This window comes from Lactuca virosa, chromosome 3 (genome assembly GCF_052849685.1).
Source record: "Lactuca virosa cultivar CGN04683 chromosome 3, Lactuca_virosa_CGN04683_v6, whole genome shotgun sequence".
NCBI lineage: Eukaryota > Viridiplantae > Streptophyta > Magnoliopsida > Asterales > Asteraceae > Lactuca > Lactuca virosa.
Genome location: NC_136428.1, coordinates 87693044 through 87717325, shown reverse-complemented (window position 1 = coordinate 87717325; position 24282 = coordinate 87693044). Strand labels below are relative to the sequence as shown.

At 35.7% G+C, this 24282-nt stretch overlaps 1 protein-coding gene and 1 long non-coding RNA gene across 8 annotated transcripts; both read left to right on the top strand.

The window, feature by feature from the left end:
- The first annotated feature begins 7196 nt into the window (after positions 1-7196).
- Positions 7197-7532, top strand: LOC145163771 (auxin-responsive protein SAUR15-like). The gene has a single exon (XM_079082549.1). It carries the CDS (start codon positions 7197-7199, stop codon positions 7530-7532), a length of 336 nt encoding a protein of 111 aa, XP_078938675.1.
- Positions 7533-10421: 2889 nt separating this feature from the next.
- LOC145166146 (uncharacterized) lies at positions 10422-14467 on the top strand. Of its 7 annotated transcripts, XR_013740400.1 has the most exons (11): positions 10431-10598; positions 10672-10778; positions 10877-10987; positions 11097-11296; positions 11364-11464; positions 12322-12392; positions 12563-12687; positions 12774-13001; positions 13178-13304; positions 13601-13658; positions 13746-14467. It is a non-coding gene; the product is annotated as an uncharacterized LOC145166146 (long non-coding RNA). The 7 variants fall into 7 exon arrangements; XR_013740397.1 differs by having other exon boundaries at positions 10429-10598; positions 10877-11296; XR_013740398.1 differs by having other exon boundaries at positions 10429-10598; positions 10672-10987.
- The last annotated feature ends 9815 nt before the right edge of the window (positions 14468-24282 follow it).

The following is a 24282-nucleotide window of genomic DNA, read 5'->3' as shown; positions in this document are numbered from 1 at the left end:
GGGACTCGACGAGTTGCATGGTCAACTCGGCGAGTCCGATGAAGATTGTCGTACATGGATTTCTGCATGGATTCGGCGAGTCAGTGGGGTGACTCGACGAGTCAACTAGGGTTTTCCCGACTTTTGGACACGCATGGACTCGCACGAGTTGCAGGGAAAACTCGACGAGTCACTGGGGGGATTTCACGACTACTCGAGTTCTAGAAGGACTAGACGAGTCAGTGACTGCACTCGGCGAGTCGGGTCAACATGGACTGTTGACGTGGACTGTTGACTTGGACTTTGACCAGGAGTTGACTAATTGACTTCTGGGACATTTTGGGAAATTGGAAATTTACAAGTATGGTTCTATGGTGAATGTAGGTGGTGGAGTTTGTGACGGTGATCCAAGAGTTTGAGCTTATCTTTCTAGTCGACAGTTGCGAGGTGAGTTATCCTCACTATACTAAGGGGTCTAAGGCACCAAGGCCGGCCCATTGGATTCAATATCCCAGTAATTGATTATGTGTTGAATAGGGGATTCAATATCCCAGTAAAGATTAGGGCTTTTATAGCATATATATGGACACGTGGTGTGGGTAGGGTTGAGGGTGCACTGTCTCGTGCAGTGACTAACAAACCCTGGAGTATGCCAGATATGAGCTGAGGACCGGGAAGACATACCAGACTTATACTGAGGACTCATTAGCATACCCGATACGAGCTGAGGACCAAGTGGTATGCCAGACTCGTACTGAGGGCAAGTTAGATATGTTCCAGTGTAGGACTGCAGGGGGCAAGCCAGATGTGAGCTGTGGGCCGGAAGGCAAGCCAGACTCACACTGTGGGCTCAGGGGTAATCCAGTCTGTAGAGTTGTGGACCCAGTACATGCTGTTATTTGTATATGTATTTATGTGTAGTGTATCGGTATTTTGGGGGAAACCCACTAAGCTTTCAGGCTTACAGTTTCAGTTTATTGTTTCAGGTACATCAGGGGATCGCGACAAGGCAAAGGCGTGATCGTATAGCTCCTCATGTTTTGTTTATGTTTCTGGGAAAACTCTTATATTATACATTTTGAAAACAAGTTTGTAATGATTTAATGGTTTTAAAATGTTTTTAAAAGTTCAAATTTGGCATGATTTTATGGGTTTTACATTTCAAATGACATTCCGACTATGCAAGTTGGTTTTCACCTTGACTCGGAAAGTATTTCTAAAATGAAAGACTTAGGAATGACAATATACATATTTGAAATGTAAAATCTGTAAGAGATAGATAAAGATGAATAGTAAAGGTTTTTTTTTGCATGAAATGAAGATTTCTTGAAAGAGGTCAAGATACAAGATTCCTTTGGAAGATTCTTGACATTGTCACATGACATCATTTTTGAGTTTGTCTCAAATGGATCTAACACATAGGTTTGAGCTAGATAAAATGATTTATATTCTATTTGCTTGGCAAATGAATCTATCATTTATGTCATATCATGAGATACAAAATTGAATACATGGTTAAGTTACTAGATGACTATGAGAACATTCTAAGAGTACTTAAGAAGAGCTAAGAGGATGTATATAAGATAATTAATTTAGAACAAAATCTTAATGTAAAGAGATACATATGATTTTGATCTCTAAATAAATATAGATTATTATGAATTATAATTGGATTATGACTTCATTATAGAATGAAGAGTAAGTTTAGTTGGAGTGAGGTCCAAGCAACACATAATGACACAGTCTACTACAAAATAAGAATACACAACTTTTAAAGTTAAAGTCAAATATGATTGGATGAATGCGTTCATTGAAAAACTATGTTGATTTCTGCCATTCAAGGATCACATAGAAATCTTTGTGACTTCGAGAGTTGACTTAATCAAGCTAAGACACTCTATGTCACGAAAGAACATCAATCACATTCTCCAAGATATTTAACTATACCTATAGTAAAAGTCAAATATGGAGACGATTGTATTCGCAAAATTCATACAAATTAAAATTAGTCAGACCCATTAATAAAGTCCATATATGGGCTAAGCATGATTAGTCATACTTCAGCTATAGGACTTCATTATTCTAGAAATGGGATTTTGATTTGAATTTAGTATTTGGATATTGGAACATTGTAACAACAACTATTACATAATGTTTTGATATACTGGGATATGATCATTACATTAATACTTGTTGTGTTCTATATTAACATGTTTAATCCATGAATAATCTTATTATTCTAGGTTCATAGTCGGTCATAATTGTGGGAACACTTATGAAGTAAGACTAATATTAAATGGATTGGTTGACTCTCACTAGATGAAAGTAGGCAAGTGGTTGTAACCAAGTTTCATAGGTACTTGTCAGAGAACTAGTACTGAATGAACCCGCATCAAGATCAACTCATAGATCACAGTCGTGAGTGACACTTGATTAAAATATATTATCTTTGTATCCTTAACACCTGAGACACATAGTGGGACTTATGTGTAGGGAGTGTTGTGCTTTGATATGACCAAATGTTGTTGCTTAACCGGCAGTTATAAAAGTCATTTTCAGTATGGTGTGAACTATGCAAGAGGCTTATGTAGTCAAGATGAGATTTGTTTCTCTTATGTGTTGAGAGTTAGACATATAAGGCGCGTTACCCAAAGTTGAATTACAAATGGGAATTGATTGCGATCCAAGGCTCATGTTCAACAGGATGTCTGTAACAAAGGGATAATTGATAAACTTACCTTAATACATCAATTGAAGCTTAGAGCTTTTGGGAATTAGATAGTAATGAATGACATTCTTCGTCATATGTTATTGGGGGCAGTGAAATGTTGCTAGACGTTCACAACTGTCTATATCAATCTATGATGAGTCTTGTGCAAGTGGGAGATTGAACGATCTAGTATGCCCAAGAGTCATTATAGAATGATATTGCTAATAATATATGATCCTATAGGATCACACCATATAGAAAGTTACCGTCAATTGATTATTTATTAGTATAATTTGATTATTAATAAATATATCAACACTTATATTTAATTGGAAAATTATTATCGCATGTAAATAATATTTTTAATAATTGGGAATTTATTATTTGTGGAAATAATATTTATTGGAGAAATAACAACTTATGAAATATATCATAAAGTATGATTATTTATAAGTTATATTTATATCTTAATAAACTAGTTTAATTTATATAAAAGATAGTTTTATATAAAATAAGCTAGTTACAATTTATATAAAAAGATGGTTTTATATAAAGAAGATATTTATATATGAATAGTTGTAATAACTAGCCATGAGACAACTTTTGTCTCATGGGAGACATGCTTTTTTCGAAAATTGAAAGGGGGGGGGGACCAAGCATGGCTTTCTTTTGAATTGTTTAATCAATTCATGTCATGTTTGGAACAAAGTTGTCTATATTTTTGCTTTATTGTCTCCCTTTCACTTTTTGGTCATTATATAAGGAAGGGCATGGAAGGATGGAAGGCACTTCTTGCAAGCTTCATTTCTCTTCTTCTTTGAGCCAAATCCGAGAGCAATGTGCTTTTTAAGAGGGCTGCCAAATTTCAACCTTTACAAGCTCTTCTTCTCCTCCATTCTCTTGCATTTTAATGTCAAAGAATGTCCATTTGTTGCTTCACCTTTGAACATATATTTGGTATATATTTCAAAGGCTTATGAACAACAAATTACAAGTAAATACTAGCATGTTTTGATGGTTCCACTCTTGCTTGGTGGATACTTGTAGAGAACTCTTGTTTTAGAGTTTGATGCCACACTTCATCAACTTCCAACCTCCCATGCGGATCAAAGTCTTTAAAGGTTGTTATGCTTTCCCTTCTATGGTTGTTTTAATCTGTCTAACTCTTGCAAAATGATCCTTGGTGGGTAATATAGTTTTAGTTTTATTCAACATTTTTAAAGCTTCCGTTGTCATTTTTACCAGTTGTGAAACCGGATTTTTGAATAAAAACCCAACAAATACTTGGATCAATGAGAGTTGTAACAACACTTTCATATTAAAGAATTTCGAGGGTACACTCGAAAATCTCTAATCAGATAAAACTCAATGTTCAAGAACAAAGAATGAAGAAGATGATATGATCTTGTATGTACCAGAAAAATGATAAAAAAGGGCATAAAACCCTTGCCTGAAAATTGACAAGAAAACTTGTTATAAACAGTTTCATAACCACCATACCTTATCATAAAACTTCCACTAAAAACGGGTTCAAATACATTATCACAAACTAGGTTTAAGACAAAACTTCGACCCCAGACATGGGCCTTACCCCTTAGGAGATATTTCTCAACTCTCTACTTGAGCTCGTCCCTCGACTGAGGTATCATCCCTTGTATCTTCTTCGCCCTTAGGAGAAAGAGCGAGTGACAAGGAATACCTCGTGACCCAGGACGTTTAGCGTTGCCAGAGTAAACCTATCATAATAGGCTCTTATTGATTCTCCCTGCTTTTCCTTTCATGTCATGACTGAGTTCGCATCTCCCTTACCCTTCCTTAATTGCATGAAATTATTGAGGAAAAGGTACCATAATTGCTCAAAGCTCGAGATTCTTCCAGGTCGTAGTGCCTTGAACCATTTTCCCGCATATCCCGATAGCGTAACGGGGAAATACGTGCATGTGAACCGCTTATGCATCCTCAGTGACGTCATCGTCCACTCGTTAGTGTTGATGTTCTCGTATGGATCGGTGGTACCGTCGTATTTTATGATGTTTGGTATCATCATCGAGTGTGCAATCTCATATTGTAAGAGTTCCTGGCTGAAAGCGGAGTTGGAACTCCTCATCGGGTTTTCCATATATGGATATCAAAATCAACTATACATCATGAATTGTTTAGCGTAATACGGGTTGCCATACGTCTGATTATACAACGCCGCCTGTGATATGTATCGTTGCTACTGTGAGCTCATTTTCATGCTTTGCTGTATTTGTGAGCTCGATCCTGGCTACTGGCGGATGTGCAGATTCGGTCCCTGCGACTGTTGTGCTTGGGGACTCAACTATTATGCCAATGATGAGTGAGGATTAGACTCCTGCATCGGTGGTACTTGAGGAATGGATCCATGCACTTACTGAATGTAAGGATTGAACATTGGCGGCTGTTGTGCGATGAGGAAAACATGGTTCAAAATTGGTTGTTGCACGGAGGAAAACATGGTTCTTGGGGCCAAGTGTTCTCCCCCACTTGCTGCAACAGTGACTGTGGTTGAGAAAATGGTGGTTGTGACTGTTGAGTCAGTGGTTGTGACTGGTGGGTCACTGTTATCTGTAGGATGCGGTCGTGGTTGTGACCGGATGCTCTGCTGTGAAGGGTGGTGGTTGCCATAAGGCGGCTATTTCCGCCACTGCTGTTTTCGGCGTGGAGCCTGGTGCTTGTGCAATTGGCGTTTGGGTGGAGGCTTGTCCTTTTGATACAAAAACTTTGCGTGCCGTCGAGCGACGACATAGATCTGAGTGGACTTGTCTCTCCTCCGCTGGACGCCTTAGGTCCTTTTCTCATCATCGCCGATGTCTAGTGTCATATCAAGGTTGTGTAACTCTTAGTACACGCCCGGATGGAGTCAAATGTTGTGATATGTACTTTATGGATTAACTCTGTCACTTGATGGTACCAGCTGGGTTGAACCCTGTAATCACAACAATGAAGAAAGAACGTTAGCCGTCGTCCGGGAGGCAGTCCCATGACGAAACTCTGACGGTCTAGTTAGTATATGTATGATGATATGTAGATTAGGGTTTAGGAGAATAGTGAGGTCATCCCTCCTTCTGAAGAAGAAGGGTTGCTTTTATACATGTTGTCATCTGCACATGATCCCAACAATATCCTTTGTCTAGTCTGGGCAAACAAGACGTGGAGGAGTCCCATTCGTGGATGTTGCGCCACTAGTGGTCATCTACTATTGGTGCAGAAGAAACGGTGGACAGCGCCCTGAGCGCTACACTTGTCGCTTTAGGGAGTGACCAATGATGTTTTGGCTTATTATAGACCGGGGATTGTCGTCTGGAGTCAGACCTAGGCGCGAGAGCGCCAAGTACCAAGGCTCTAGCACGAGACCATGGGGGTGAGGACCTGGATCAGGCGCTAGGACAGACAACGACTGTTAACTAGGTCGTCCTAAAGATAGCGGTCCCACTATCTTTAACGTATTCCTAGAAGGATACATTAACAATAACGAATGTTGACTGACGTACTGAAAAGCATCACATGGTCTTCATCCGCATATGCAATCAATCTCCTAATATGTGATGGAAACCTCTGTTTAAAAATTGATAATAATATAAAAAATATATATGAAAAACTTAAAACAAGATATTAATATATTTTCATTTAATAAAGATATAAGAAAAAATTGATATAAAAACATATTTTTTTAAAGAAGCTATATGTATATAAAAGAAGTTACCAAAGGGTTTTTGGCCTACCGGTAAGGAGTGACCCTCTCAAATGAAAGGTCATGGGTTCAAGTCTCATTAGGATACATAGATGGTTTTAGGAGTATGTTAGTTGTCGGTTTAAAAAAATATAAAAGAAGTTTATTTAACATTTTGAAACACAAAAAAGAAATTAATTGAGTAAACATAATACACCCGGTAATAAGGATATAAACAAAAACAAATTGTTTATTACCAGAAATTTACGAAAAAAGAGTTTGGTTAAAGTTAAACTAAAAAATATGAATAATTGCATATTAAATTTCAAATTTCTCTACTGAAGTCTATTTTGTTATATTAACCCTTTGCTTTTTATTGTAGATGGGGTTTATTTGTATAATCCAGTTGCTACACGTCTATATCAATTATAGCACAACATAGGGACTCATTTCTCTTACACATAACTAATAAAAGAGAGATGCAACACTTAATAACCATCTTCTAGTATATAACAAGAACAAAAGAATATTTCGATTCGGGGTTAATTACAAGAGCAAATTCCTCAATTTTAGTTACAAGTCTCAATCATTTCTGATATAAAATAATTGATTACTCTTGTAAAAACTATAATATATATGTAAGTTTAGAACAAGCCAATAAGACAAATTTAGAAAGAAAACAAACACAAAATTCAAATGTTTTAATTTAAAAGCTAAACATGAGCATTTCCCTTCCATATCCACTTCACATACACTTCTGTTTCTTTCTGATAAATGCTGGGGAAGAAGATTAGGTCCTTCAGAAAACTAGCAATGAAGATTAAGGTCAAAGGTGCCTGGTCAAACCACGAATCACAGAACCAGGAACATTTGCTAGGGACATATGGTGAAAATGATTGCAAACCATCAACCCCAAGAGGATTTTTTGTGCTTTATGTTGGAGAGGAGAGGAAACGATTTGTTATTCCTACGCGTTATCTTTCCCACCCACTATTCAAAATGTTGTTAGAGAAAGCTCATAATGATGAACACCAGAAGAATAGGTTGGTGGTGCCATGCAGTGTGGCCAATTTCCGTGAGGTGGTTAACAAGGTGAATTGTTCTAATGGCATGTTTGATCTTGGGAACTTGGTTGAACAACTTATTTGACCTCAGCAACGTAAATAATTTGGCCTATTATATTTTGATTTTGTTATACTTTTTTAACCGTTTGAATTTTAGTAAGTCATTTGACTATTGAATGGAATTTTCAGGACATATTTTAATACTACCAGTTGACTATTGAATGGATTATTTACTTATGAAGATTAGGATAGAAAAACACTGAATTTACCAATAGATTCATTTTATTTATTGTGTTTAGTAAAAGAATGTGAGTTTATACTCATTTTTTTCTTTTTAGTTTTATAATTGTTATGCACGGATTAGTTTATATATATATATATATATATATATATATATATATATATATATATATATATAATCAATTAAGAACTCAAAAAATAGTAGAAACCGCAAAGATAATTTTTAGCCATAAGATTGAAAAACTAATTGGCCAAAATTTGATTTTATTTATCGTCAAAATTTCGCAAGATGATACGACATTTTGGTAATTAATTGCGAAAATTTGATAATTTTCACGGAACGTCATTTGTTTGTAGGGTAAAAGTGATAAAAGAAAAAACATTAAAATAATAAAGAAAAAAAAGGAAAATTCGGCCCAGGCCTCTCCAGGCACCTACATTTGCCCCCAACCCAACATAACAAGTGTCCAATCCTTATTGGCTGATGAATTTTTTTTTCACCCGCTTAGTTTTTCGGCGACAACTTTTTTTTTCATTGAAAAAAAGTTCTGGAAAAACCAATGTTTTTAAAATTTAATTATCTAAAAAATGAGCACAATCATGAAAATTATATATATATATATATATATATATATATATATATATATATATATATATATATATATATATATGTGTGTGTGTGTGTATGTGTGTGTGTGACATCCCCAAATTCACAGTCATTTTAAAAATTTTATTTATGCTTATTTAAAAATCAGAGTAATCATTTTAAAGAATGGTATTGCGGAATTTGTTCCCACAAAACATGATAAAAATATTATCAAAGCATTTCCGAATAAATGTATTTTGTTTATATTAAAACATTGGAATGTCATCGTCAATACGGAAACATAAGCATAAACAGACCTTACATTCATTTACACTAATGATTTACATCTCCTTTAATCTCTCAGTGTGATGTATCTTCGTATTGACACTTGTGATACAAATAAACTGGGTGGGTCAGGTTGGGAAACATGGTGAGTACATATAGTTATCAACCCACAATAATATAGTTAATTTGTTTCTTCACATATTTCATGTCAAACAATTAACTCGATTACTCATCCCCATTTTCTTTATTTATTCTTCCCTAAAGATTTATCCTAACGGTCATCTCCTACATCGTATTTACCTCTCATCTCCTTATATCGTATTTCCTTATATATTTATTCTTAAGGACTTTTCTAACGATCATCGCCTACATCACATAGACAGTACTGATTCGGGGATTACCCACCCAATACGTGTCTAGTAAGGGTTAGAGTATCATCGCATGAATACGTAGTTACTACATCGCTTGTACTCGTAATTCATCACCTACAGGTTATGAGTCTGCCGGTGTTTCCACATGACTTGTTTAGATTAGTCAGTGGTCGTCATTTATACTCTGGTGGATGACTGCATCACAACATCACATGTCAAGGTTATGGCATCTCCTAATCATCTCTTATCTCGCATCACTATTCAGCATCACATATCTATCATCACCTATCTCTCATCACCAGTCGCTACCCAATACATATTTTATGTATATAATACTTTATATGATTAAATCAGTTAAACATCATCACATAATATCTTCATAATGTGTGTTGCTATTGGCACCCAATTTATGGGTCAAAACTACGGTCAAAACCATTTTGACTTTGGGTAAAATAACCCAATTTGAACCACTTGGGTTGTGGTGACTTGGTAAGATATGTGAAAGATATGGTGGATAACCTATTGACCCATGTTCAAATCCTGGCACCACTCAGCCCTTGTGGCCATGGAGGTTCGTCTGCAGTGACTCCAGGGCATGAGGCAAAGCCTCATGTTTGCAACGGGGGATTAGTCGGTGCGCGAAAGCTGGCCCGGAAACCTTCGTTAGGGAAGTTCCCTTTCCAAAAAAAAAACCCAATTTGATGAGACTTGTGATAGTAATTACATATTCATAATTGTCCGTGACTATCTACAACATCTTTATTTGAACAGTTTTCTTCCCACCCCATCAAACAATCAATTTATCAAACGTTAATTAATTTTACATTTTTACCCCTTACGGTTAAAACATATTTTTAGTTTATATCATTTTCTATTTAAAAAAGTTAGTTTGAATCCTTATTACTTCAATTTAGCATACATTGATATTTCAATATATATATATATATATATATATATATATATATATATATATATATATATATATATATATATATATATATATATATACCACCGCCACCTCTGTCACCACCACCTCTTCTACCACCAACTGTCAGAATCATATATGATTACTCAATCTGTGAACATACATATATGTATAATCATTTATGATTAAACATATACATATAAACATGTATAATCATATATAATTATACCTCTCTGCTATATAATCATTCATGATTAGGCATACCTCGTTGCTGCCGGTATGCTGGGGCGTTAGAGCGGCAAATGAGAAATATGTGGCTGGGGTTGAATCTCAAGATCTTTATTTTTTTTAATCTCGGGTGAACCGTTATATATATATATATATATATATATATATATATATTAAAAATGAAATTACATAATTAATATATATATATTAAAATTGTCCAAAGTTAGGAATAGTGAAATAGCTGTCTTTTTGGCAGAAATAGTCCTTCTTTTATGGGGGCATGGTTTCTTTTGGCATTTGTTTCCCGATTTTGTGTTCTGGGCAGTTTATGCCATTTGAACGATTTTTGATGCTACGTGTTTTTCGCCGGTTCTCTTCACCGGTTTTCCACCCAATCACTTTTCGATTGCTGGCATTTTTTTCAATCTTTATTTCGACGAATTTGCTTTTCTTGCTCTGTTTCGATCTATCGTTACGTTCCTTTTCTTCCTTCTCCGTTTCCTCTTCTAATTGCAGGTGAGAATTTTCCACTATCTTTTCATGAACCCTAGATGCATGTTGATGTTTCTACTCTAAATTGATGGTGCAGGTTCACGATTGATGTGGTTGTCGGGTTCGGTGGTGTCACCGCCATTAGCTCCAGCATCCTCTACCTTCTGCTTCTTCATTTTATCCCTTCTTAATCGCCGGTGTCAGGTCTGATTTTTGCCTCTTCGATTTTACCCCAACTGAAAAACCCTTCGTTCGCCTTCCAACTGAATTTCCCTCTTCACTTATTGTTGATATTCTTTAAGATTGTGTTTGGGTTTCTTCTCCATGCCTACAAGTAGCAAGCATAGTGTGTTTGAATATGGAGAATCGTCACCTGGGAGTGTTGCACCTAAATCAGGGAAGCCTCGCCGACGGTACATATTTTCTTCCCTTGCTTTACCTCAACCACTTCTATTACGGGTAAATACAGAAGACCCTTTAATCCTCTTTCACCTCCGTCGCATGTCGCCTACACCACCAAAGCTACGTCTGTTCATTTTTTATGCGGTGGCGTCTCCGATGCCGGTGATAGCGGCGTCTGGGATTCCGAGATTTTTTTTTCTTGATGGATTCTTATTGAAGACTCGATTTCCCGTTTCGTTATCTTCTCCGTATGCTGGCTATCTACTTTATTTAGGTATCATGTTTATTGTGGGAATAAGGAGCTTGGTCGACGACTGAAGGTACTCATTTTGACTTTTCGACTTCAAAATTGTTTGACTTCTTTATCAATTTTAATACAATTTGCAGAAAAGGAACCTGTTGGTCGCCTATAGCTTTTAACAAAACCAAGAACAAACATATTCCAAAACCCAGCACCCACAGCAGGAGTAGCCCAAAGGAAAGAAGTGGTAATTTCCAATCCTCTTCTGTGACAAAAAATTAAACGTAACTTCTTACATTAAGCTCAAGTCTTGAATGAAAAATATGACATTAATGAATGAATTTTAGTTGAGAAAAAGAATGCTTGGAAAATGTTTATAACCTATAAACAATTAAGTGAAAGGCCAAATTAGTTCATTTTGACAGCTTTGACTTTCTATCAAAGTCAAACATACAATGCAAAATCAAAAATTACTTTGAATGCTCTTAGTGTATGTTGGAATTGAGTTCCGATTCATAAAGTATTATTGGTCATAATTTAGAAACATCAAATAATCAAACAATTTGAGCTTTTGAGCTTAGTGATAATAAGTTGGTAAAAGGGTAGAAATTTGGCTTTTGTAAAAGCCATGTTTAATACAAGATAAATGCTAAGTTTAAATCTCATGTATGTTGGTTAAAAGGGTAGAAATTTGGCTTTTGTAAAAGCCATGTTTAATACAAGAAATTAGAAGTTTCATGTTTGTGATTAAAAAAGTAATCGAAGTATGTTACTTGGAACAAATCTATGTATTACATGATAAATGCTAAGTTTAAATCTCATGTATGTTGGTTAAAACGGACTGAAATTAAATTGATGATTTGAGGAATCTAATGCATTAACATTATTAACTACATTCTACACAGGCAAATAAAAAAAATTGATTATGGTCAGAATAAAGAAAAGTGGAGAGTTTGCTTTCTGCCTTTGGTAATATGGAAAATGAAAGCTATTGGTTCTGAAAAACAATTTCCTTTTAATAGAAATCATATTTTAATTTTATTATTTTGATTTTTTTCTAAGATAATAAATTTGTAATTTACCTGATTTGATGGCGTTTGTAAGAGGCAAAATAAATGGAGAAGTGCAGATGGCGTGAAACAAGGATGGTGGATAAGGAAAGCAATGAATGAACGGTAAGTATAGAGGAAACCATAAGCCGTAACTGTTCACAAACATGTTCATTTTTATTCTATATATTAATGTCCTATTACAGCATCGTATTTTCAACTTTTTCTTCATTTGAAACTTTATGCTTTTTAGCAATCGGTTTGGTCCAACTTTCCTTTTCCAACTTTGGTCACAGGTAACCAATCCAAAAGAAAAACGAATCTTATCTTATCTTATGAATGAATAAAGTAGACTTGGTGGAGAAAAAAAAGATTTATTCAAGGTTGCTGAGCAGTGTAGAGATCTTCCTGGATATGAACTGTATGTTACCCTTTTCGTGTAATAAGTTTCTTTTCGTCCCTGTTTTGCCCCTGAATTTACATTTATTTGCTCTTTTGTTCCTGTAGGTGTTTCATGATTTCTGGACTTAAGGATTCTGGTGTAAAAGATTTCATATAATATTTTATGAAACAGGGAAGCTTTCAATAATTTTCATGTTTAATACTATTTTTCATATTGTTTTGCTGCTAATAATTTTGTGTATTTGTCAGTGTATGCAGCTTTTTTATATTAGCCAACTTAAAACACCATGGGATGAAGTGGTTAGAGAAAAGTTTCCACACCGTGTACATCAGGTATTATAATTATATAATTTATTCTTATCGTGATAATATTTTTCTTATTAAGAATGATCAAATGACCACTTATAGTCTTTACCACAACTTGTGTTGGTTTCCATCTGATTTAGAAGGTTTTGTGAGCAATCGTTTCAATTTTCTGCATACAAAGCTTGATTACACTGTTTTTTTAGGTTTTTCCAAAATTGAAGGTTTGGAGTTCTTGATGGGTGTAATTTGCTTGGTGCCGATGCACTTACAGTATCTTATGGAAGTTCTCATGTGGGTATTGATTGGTTCATAGAGCCAATCTTAGGTCTGGTAAGTATATCTTTAACTTCTTCAATTTTTTTTTTTTTTAGATTTATGTTAATATCATACTCACCATCTGATTTACAAATTATCGTTATGAACTTCACTTAGATTTGTTTGATTTTGGTCAGTAAATCTATATCATCACAGTGTTGTGGTTGATTGTTTTGTAAAACACAAAGAATTATGAAACTATTATCAATTTGGTTACAGAAAGATAAGGATGAATTAGAAGATAGTTTTCATGAAGCTTTGGTAGAGAAGGTAAATAAGTTGAATTTGAAAGTTATTAATTATACTCGCAGAAGATGTTGCAATATTCGAGTCTCCCATGTTGGCAGCCGTCAACAAATTTTCATATTGGTATATACATAATTACTATTTTGCCCCTATCTAGAATTTATCTTTTTTCTCTTCTTCCAACCCATGGCTATTTTGTTCTTTCAATAGGTGACTGTTGATACTGGTGTTAACGCTGACATCAGCTGTGCTTATTTGGATTGGCCTTGCAAAGAATCGTATTGATTATCCTCCTTTTTGGTACTCCATTAAGACAGCCTCATCTTACATCATCATTTTGGCTTCATATTCCGCTTATGGTAAAACCCTAAATTCCATATTTTATTTTTATCAATTATATAAAATCATAAAATGTAATTCCAAAAATCTGCATTTGTTCATTCTAGACATGGTCCCTATTGTAGCAAACCATTACATAAATGGTCCCCGTGACAGCTAAATACTACAAAAAAGTCACTATGACATTAAAATGTTACACAAATGGTCCCTGTGACAGTTTACTATTACAAAAACCAAATTTGTAAAAGTTAACTATGATAGAGACCATTTTTATATCATATTACTGCCACAGGGACCATTGTTGTAACGATTTATAGTCATAGAGACCAATTAGGAAGTTATAAAATGTGACGATAACCATTTATGTAACAGTTTCATAAAACAGGGGCCATTTTTTTAACTGTTTGGTAAAAGGACTACATGAACCATTTATGTTGATGCAAATTGTACCGAAAATAACATTATACTTTAAATTGAAACAGCTACAGTGGTTTCTAGAACCTTGGTTTTTTATGATTCATGAAAAGGTTTTGTTGTTGATGGAAACCATGGTATATTGTTCCTTTTGATGTATGAGATTGATTGTTTGTCAATGTTATTTGTTAATCATGTTTGTGAATGTTAGTTATTAACTTATAGCAAGATATCAACTACAATACAATTTCCATTGCTACGATGTACATTCATTTTTTAATCACATATTACAACATATTCAACTATTATGCGTTTGTAAATGGTTGAATTGCAGTGAATAGCAAAGTACTTTACTATGTCTACAATTTAGGCAATGTACTATATTTCACATAAAAGTGACACCTTCTACTGTCTTCCGTTGTTTTTTTTAACATTAGTGGCGAATCCAACCCCCGCAAAGCGGGGGTTCTCTTCTAGTTATAAATATTAATATGAAAATTAATTGTTTTCAATAAAATAGCGGAAACAGTTTAAAACGTCGACGCACTTACCATCCCATCATTCATTAAACATAAGTATTACATTTTTTAATACTTTTTCATTTGCCATCCCATCATTCATTAAGCATAAGTATTACATTTTTTAATATTTTTTTATTTGAATTAGTTATTAGTGCTATTGACTTATTAAAAATGGTTTTAGATATGGTGTATTTAGAATCCCCACACATAATATTAACACATAATATTAACGGCATAGATAATAAGCACATAAGTATGTAATTATTGAGAAACTTCATATCTATCTGTAAGATGAAAGTAATTATGCATTCAATTGTCAAAGTGATGACTCGAAATTCGGGCAGCGCTTCGCTTCTAACAATCGTCATTTCCTTCGACAAAACCTACCATTATTATCGCTAAGTTTTTAGTCTAATATTTATTGCGACTACTTATTAGACTGGATTTATCATTAACTCAAGGTCTACGAGCTATATTGTTTTTCTTGTATTATATAAGTATTAAACAATACTTTTCAACAACTATAAACATACAGGGGCCACACATGAAACACCGGAGGGCAGACCCATTTTGGCATTTTAGCTGTTCTGAAATCCAACAACCCAATTCGTCCCTTCAAACCAGATTCCCCGTACCGCGAGCAATTAAAATGTATTATAATAACACTTGTATATTTTATAATACTTAGCACATATATTGTTTATAGGTTCATAATAACGACAATGAACTTAAACATAAGTTATACATAAAGTAGGATAAGCATAACTCACTTACAAGGGGTTTAGCTAGGAGTCGGGCTCTGCATGGGCAAAACTTCTAAGCCGAAAGCTCTTCTTCTCGGAGCCTTCTGGCGCTTCGGGACTCGCCTCTAACACTTGGGAAGTGCTAGGGAATGGAAGAGAGGGTTTGGGGGTATTGGGAGAGAAAGAATAGATTTGGTGTGAAGAAATGAGAGATTTGGGCCTCTATTTATAGGCTGTCTGGGGGCCTCTCACTTCGTGAGACATACCTCTCACGTCGTGAGCCATGCGTAGGCACCGAGGCTTCTCCTGGTGCTGACACGTGCCGCCGGACGCCGTTAAAACAACCAATTTTAAAAAAATCATAATGTTCACATACGAGCTCCGTTTTGACGTTCTTTATATCCACGCATAGGTATTGACATGATCAACAACTTTACTTTTGACCCCATTGGCTAATTCTTGACCGATTTTAAATTTAACAGTCTGAGAAGATTACACTATTAACGACCGTGTAAAATTCATAACTTCTACATACAGACTCTGTTTTCAACTGTCTTTTTATCGCTTAACTCCTATTAATGAGATCTTCAATTCTCATTTAGATCATTTTGGATAAATTGACCGATCTAAAATTTGATTTCTAAGTTGTATACTTCTATGCCAAATCTTAGAAAAATCATAACTTCCTCAAACGAAGTCAAATTTGGACGTTCTCTATATGCACACTCTCGGTTTAACATCTACTATAACTTTAGTTTAGATTGCTAAGGCTAAAAAGTAGCTGATCAAAAATTCACTTTTTACGTTACGCGACGATGTGCCGGTTTTGTCGCAAAACTTCGACGGGTCATAACTTCTTCGTTATAAGTCGGATTTTAGCGTTCTTTATATGTACGGGATCCTTGTGACATATACTATAACTTTGGTTAAGATTATTTATGCTAAATAATATTCTATTAAAAAGTCATTTTTAACGCTCACTGTCTCTAAATTGACTAGCCTGAATCTGCGGACGTTATAATTATCTCCCCCTTTGGATGATTATGTTCCAAAATCATCAACAAAACAGGGCTTGTATAATGACTCCATACATTATCTTTTCATCCTAGGTAATAATCGTAACTCTTGTGTCCTTTCAAATGAGTACCTAACTCTTGGACTTTCTGACTGTTGGCGGTGCTCAATTTTGCACCTGCTCTTCGTACTATGTTGGACTTTCAATTGTAACCTTTGAGTTACAAACTTGATCCTTATTGGAGACTCCTATTCTTCTTAACAAACTTAACTTAAGATAGGTCCTTTCCTTCGATTACCATTATTGACTGATGGGCCATGTTCTAATGACCTCACGTCGTATGATGCAACGCTTAGACTCAGGTCTTTTTGAGTCAGATTCTAGAATGGAATATACCTTCCTTCAGGTTCTTATGTGATATAATCACATTCTAGCATGCAGCACTTCTAGATACAAGCTTCTTACTTTAACAACGATCGCAATACTTCTATTGATGCTTCGATTATTTTTCACTTCTGGCTTAAGTCAGACACTACATCGAACTTGGTTCTATGAACCACGCAGAATACATATCTTAGTCGGACTCGATATGATATGACCACTAGGGTTGGAATAATAATCATCTTCTTAGTCATTAACGAAACGACGGTAACAACAAACATGAACAAAACAGAATCAATTACTAGCCTTGGTAACCTTGTAACTTTCCTTGATCCAAGTGCGAGTATTGTGCTTCCAGTAGTATAAGCATTTACTACCTTTCACACCTACTCATACTCTTCCCAAGTATTGCCTCTCAGTTCTCCAAGTTACCATACAAGAATTTCACATAGTCAACTAACACATCGGATAACATAACTAAGGTTTATATTATTTCTTGAAATGATTACATAGACATTCGAGTTCAACTTATACTATGCCTCTTATATTAGGCTAAACCACATGATACTTTGTATATGGTTACTTTATAGATCCTTACTCCTAATCCCTTGCATCGTTACCTGCTTCATCAAGGATCATCTGGAATGCTCTTGCCTTTGGCTTCGGCGAAACATTTTGCCTTGCAGCTTCGTTTTTCTTTAGGCAGTTCTTCGAAATATGCCCACCATCTCCACATTCATAACACTTCTTGTTGTCGAATGTACAATCTCTGGAATAGTGACCGATCCTACCATACTTATAGCAAGTCACATCTCCATCGCACCTTCCGAAGTGCTTTTTCTTGCACTTCTCACACCAGTTGGTTCCACCACTACCCCCATACTTTTGGTCGTTCATGTCACACCCCAAAACCGGAACGACGGAAACGTTCTGGGGCGGAGGACATCATGTTTAGTATCACAAGACATGCATCATAGTAAGCAAAGTAATAAACAACCATTTCATTTGGGGTGTGACAGATTGGTATTATAGAATTAACCACCTAAGGTCCTTTAAGTTTTACTGGTTTAATAAAATGGATTAAACTTTACTGGTTAAGTTTCTAGTTTTGTATTCCAAAAGTTCTTCATTTGAAAAGTATGTTTTGTACTAGAAAACGGTGCATTGAATTAGTGTCCTATGACCGGACCCATACATGGTACCCCTTATGATTACTTGGTGTATACGGAACATATATATAGCCAAGCTCGGATAGATAGTAGGTTGGGTGTATCTGCTCTAAGCCCACAACCAAACAATGAACATGAAATGAAGCGGAAAGCACACATCCGACTACCTGTCGGACCCGATTAATATATATCCCTGAATGCATACACGAAGGAATCATAAAGTTAGCATTATAGATCCCTTTCTACTGAATGTACTAGACTCGACTGTTCTGTGTGTCGTTTGTAAAACGTAAGTTTTCCCTAGTTTATAACTATCTTGACTCGAAAATAGTTTGTATTAACTTTCAAGTGGAACTGTCACTTACTGAAAGTAATGGGAATTTATAAGTACACAGTTGTCTTTTGAATTGACATCCTGTAGTACTAATTACCTTAAAACATGTTTGTTTTAGTAAGGTCATAATGTGAAGGCTAGTACCCATACTATACGCTCTCCCTGTCAAGAGATCCTGGGAACCAAACGTGACTGCAGCAAACAATTGCTAGCCGTGTAATTCACATTAAAGTTATATGATCATGTATACCCAATTTAACTATCACCTTTTGTTAAGAACAATGAGTTAGTGATTCATTGGTATAATTAGATCTTGTAGTTGTTCTATGCTATAGCATCTTAGTATGTTCGTTCTGTTATAGTATCTTAGTATGTTCTCTTTGAAGCATTGTATCTACCTCCCTGTTTCTCTTTATGTTATCGTGTATTGTATCTACCTCCCTGTTTCTCTTTATGTTATCGTGTATGAACTAAACCTCTAAACTATACCCCTTATAGTTTACTAGTATTTTACTTGAACTGTTATTGAAAAGGGTCATTTTACTACTAAGTTATGCTTGTACTTTAAAAACGGAGTTTTGTTAAACTATAAAGTAACATAACTTTAAAAGAGTTTTTGAAATGTTTTGACTACTTATAAATGACATAAGTAATCTTTTGAAAATGTTTATAACAACCAATTACACAATTATCATTGTGTTCAACTTGTATTCCCCCCTTAAAAGCATTTAAAACAGTTTAAAAGATTGATTACGGGGTATGAACTCACCTTATGTGGGTGATTCAAACGAATATGCGCGTAAGGATGAGAAGTTCCACGAATGAAGTCCCGAGACACAACAAGTCCTAAATGACATAAATTGGCATGAATATAGTGTTTATAAGCAACTATATGAAAGGAAACACCCCTAGGGACTGGGAAACACTTGGACCAAGTGTTAGAATCACATGTGATTCATCTAAGGGATGTTTAAGGCCAAAGAATGGTGTTTACGGCCATGGGTTTACGGCCATGGAGCTTACGGCTGTAAACTTATGGTAAAAGGTGTACAAGAGGGTGTTTGAATGCTTGGGAAGCTTGAGGGACCATTGCCCTACACAAGGATGAGAAAAACCAACTTTATGGAAGGTGTTGAGGTGTTTACGGCCACACCATAAAGTGTATGGACATAAACTCACCAAATGGTCTTATTTTGGGTCTTAAAGCATTGAGGAAGGGTTCTAGGTTCATGTCCAAGCTTTAGGAAGTGTTTAAGGTCCAAATGCACTACAAACTAGGGTTTACGGCCAAGGGAGATGCTCTTGGCCGTAAACACCTCATGTTCTTGGGAAAAGCTTGTTTTCAAGGTGCTAAGCATGAGTTCCTACTAGATATCAAGTATAGGGAAGTAATACTTACGATATGAAGGCAAAGGAGGGTGTTTTCGGCCGAAAACACCTAAGTGTTCTTGATGTTCTTGAGGATCTTGAAGATCTAGACTCAAAAGATGAAATCCATGGATGGAATCAAAGAATGATGCATGTTAAGGAGATGTATCAACAAATAGATGGAAGAAACACTTACGTTTTGAAGATCTAGAATGAAGAACTCGATGATACTTGAGAGAGAATGGAGAGATTTCGGCCAAGGAAGGAAAGAAATGAGAAAAATGGCTAAGTGTTACTTATATAGGGGTGAGTTTACGGCCACCTTGAGTTTACGGCCGTAAACTCTGGGTGTCTTGGCCGTAAACTCCTCTTGAATGAGTTTATGGCTTGATCTTTGTACAGTGGTTCTAGTAGATACTTCCTAACACTCATTCCTTGAATGTATTGGGCTCAGAACACTCAAACAGACTCTAAACAATGCTAACTGATAGCAGGAGTGAGTCTGACTTAAGGTTGAATGGCTTGGCTTATAAGGAAAAAAAAATTCAGGTTGTCACAGTTCAGGTTAGACTTCGAGAATCTTCTTTTCTTATTGGATCTTGAGGATCCCTCAAGCTTCCTCTTTTCTCATGCCTTTTCTTTTTCTAGGCCCTTTTCTCTTATATGGGTTTCTACATTCTTAGCTGCCCAGATGACGACTTTCAAGGTGGTTGCTTGTTTGCCCATTAGACTAAAGTCTGCTGGTAATCCATTAGCAAACTTGTTGACATTTGAGAGTTCAGCTGGAACCAAATAAGGAACAAGTTTCATCTTCTCTGTAAAACTTGTAGCATACTCGCTGACGTTCATCCTTCCCTTCTTCAGATTCTGAAACTCGTTGTTGATCTCCAGAAGATCCTGCTCAGAGCTGTACTGCATTTTTAGTTGCACCAAAAAGTTTTCCTAAGATATCTTGCTAGCTTCTCCCTTGGGAATGGTATCAGCTAGTAGCTTCCACCAGCTTAATACCCTAGTCTTCAATAGTGTAACCGCGAGAGCGGTCTTCTGTTTGTTGCTGCATTCGCAACTTTCAAACATCATCTCCATCTCGAAAATCCAATCCATGACTTCCACCGATGTTGGGATTCCAGAAAGGCTTGGTGGTTTGGACGCCATGAAATCCTTGTACTGGCACCTACGTCCATCATTTCCTCTATTGGGTTGGTTTCTTATAACCACTCGTGGCTCAGCTTGGCTGACAGTCTGACTATAGTTTCCTTCATCTGAATGTTCAATGTTCAGTTCGGGTTGTACAATGGGTACAGTAGGTTCATCTCTATTATTAAGCAACATTTGTCTCATCTCCTCCCTTTGTTCACCCATCATAGCCCGAATCATTGCTTGGACTCCTGTCATCGTGATTGGCTCGGGTGCTGCTGCTACCTCTGGTGCATGCTCAATTACTCGTGGTTCAGGCTGTTGGTTTCCATTAGCATTTCCTAATCCACTGCGGTTTGTCACCATTTCGATCTATACACTCTAGCAGATGTTCAGTGTACAACGACGAGAATTAAGATTTACAATGGATGTATAAATCTCCTTATTACTCCGAAAAGCTACATGCCAGTTCTAATACTGTAATTAAAAGTTTAGAAATCTGAACACATAAAATTTTCAGATCCGGTCGGCAACAGACCATAGATCCGATCAAATGATAGCATCATAAAGCACATAAGGCATCTTATAACATACATCATTTAGCACATGAAAGCAATTTAGACATCTTCCCTAAATAAGCTAGTGCTCGTGTGTATTCAGGCATACATCCTAAAATATATTAGACACACTCCTCATGATCATCGCTTAGCAATCTAAGTTTAACTCTAGAAATCTTCTAAAACTCCTAGTTCGCTTAAACTAATGCTCTGATACCAACTGTGACATCCCCAAATTCATGGTCATTTTAAAAATTTTATTTATGCTTATTTAAAAATCCGAACATCCATTTTAAAGAATAGTATTGCAGCATTTGTTCCCAGAAAACATGAAAAATATATTATCAAAGCATTTCCGAAGGAATGTATTTTGTTTAGATTAAAACATTCGAATGTCATCGTCAATATAGAAACATAAGCATAAACAAACCTTACATTCATTTACAGTAATGATTTACATCTTCTTTAATCTCTCAGTGTGATGTATGTTTGTATCGACACCCGTGATACAAATAAACTGAGTGGGTCAAGTTGGGAAACCTGGTGAGTACATAGGGTTTTCAACCCACAATAATATAGTTAATTTGTTTCTTCACATATTTCATGTCAAACAATTAACCCGATTACCCATCCCCATTTTCTTTATTTATTCTTCCCTAAAGATTTATCCTAAGAGTCATCTCCTACATCGTATTTACCTCTCATCTCCTTACATCGTATTTCCTTATATATTTGTTCTTAATGATCATCGCCTACATCGCATAGACAGTACTGATTCGGGGATTACTCTCCCAATACGTGTCCAGTAAGGGTTAGAGTATCATCGCATGAATACGTAGTTACTACATCGCCTGAAGTTGTAATTCATCACCTACATGTTATGAGCCTTCCGGTGTTTCCACATGACTTGTTTAGATTAGGCAGTGGTCGTCATTTATACTATGGTAGATGACTACATCGCAACATCACAGGTCAAGGATATGGAATCTCCTAATCATCTCTTATCTCACATCACCTATTCATCATCACATATCTATCATCACCTAGTTATCATTACCTTTCTATCATCACCTATCTCTCATCACCAGTCACTACCCAATACATATTTGTAAGTATATAATACTTTATATGATTAAATCAGTTAAACATCATCACATAATATATTATCTAACACATAATATTCACGACATGAATTGATAAGCACATATGTATGTAATTGTCCAAATACTTCTTATCTATGTGTAAGACGAAAATAACTATGCACTCACTTGTTAAAGTGATGACTCGAAATTCGAGCAGCGCTTCGCTTCTAACAATCGTCTTTTCCTTCGACGAAACCTAGCATTATTATCGCTAAGTTTTTAGTCTAATATGTATTGCGACTAATTATTAGTCTAGATTTATCATTAACTCAAGGTCTAAGAGCTACATAGTTTTTCTTGTATTATATAAGTGTTAAATAATACTTTTCAACTACTATGTACAGATAGGGGCCAAACATGAAACACCGGAGGGCAAGACCATTTTCGCATTTAAGCTGTTCTGAAATCCAACAACCCTATTCGACCCTTCAAGCCAGATTCCCTGTATCGTGGGCAGTTAAAATGTATTATAATAACACTTTTTATATTTTATAATACTTAGCACAACAATTGTTTATAGGTTCATAATAACAATAATGAACTTTAAAATAAATTATACTTAAAGTAGGCTAAGTATAAATCACTTACAAGGGGTTTAGCTAGGAGCCGGGATCTGCATGGGCAAAAATTCTGAGCCGAAAGCTCTTCTTCTCGGAGCCTTCTGGCGCTTCGAGACTCGCCTCTAACACTTAGGAAGAGCTAGGGAATGGAAGAGAGGGTTTGGGGGGTATTAGGAGAGAAAGAATGGATTTGGTGTGAAGAAATGAGAGATTTATGCCTCTATTTATAGACTGTCTGGGGGTCTCTCACATCATGAACCTTGCGTAGGCACCAAGGCTTCGCTTGGTGTTGACACGTGGCGTCGGACGCAGGTAAAACATCCAATTTTAAAAAAATCACAACTTTCGCATACGAGCTCCGTTTTTGACGTTCTTTATATCCACACGTAGGTATTCAAAAGATCTACAACTTTCTTTTGACCCCATTGGATAATTCTTGACTGGTTTTAAATTTAACAGTATGAGAAATTACAGTTTAACGACCGTGTAAAATTCATAACTTCTACATACGGACTCCGTTTTTGACTGACTTTTTATCGTTTAACTCCTATTAATGAAATCTTCAATTCTCATTTAGATCATTTTGGCTAAAATTGACCGATCTAAAGTTCGATTTCTAAGGTGTATACTACTATGCCAAATCTTAGAAAAATCATAACTTCCTCAAACAAAGTCAGATTTGGACGTTCTCTATATTCACGCTCTCGGTTTAACGTCTACTACAGCTTTAGTTTAAATTTATAAGGCTAAAAAGTTTCTTATAAAAAAATCACTTTATACGTTACGCGGCACTGTGCCGGTTTTGTCGCAAAACTTCGACGAGTCACAATTTCTTCGTTATAAGTCGGATTTCAGTGTTCTTAATATGTACGAAATCCCTGTGATATATACTATAACTTTGGTTAATATTATTTACGCTAAATAATCTTCTATCAAAAAGTCATTTTTAACGCTCATTGTCTCTAAATTGAGTAGCCCGAATCTGCGGGCGTTACAATATATATATATATATATATATATATATATATATATACATATATATATATATACACACACACACACGATTC

What these genes read in the sequence shown, in the direction of transcription:
- LOC145163771 (XM_079082549.1), top strand. Translation starts at nt 7,197, where the DNA reads ATGAAGATTAAGGTCAAAGGTGCCTGGTCAAACCACGAATCACAGAAC.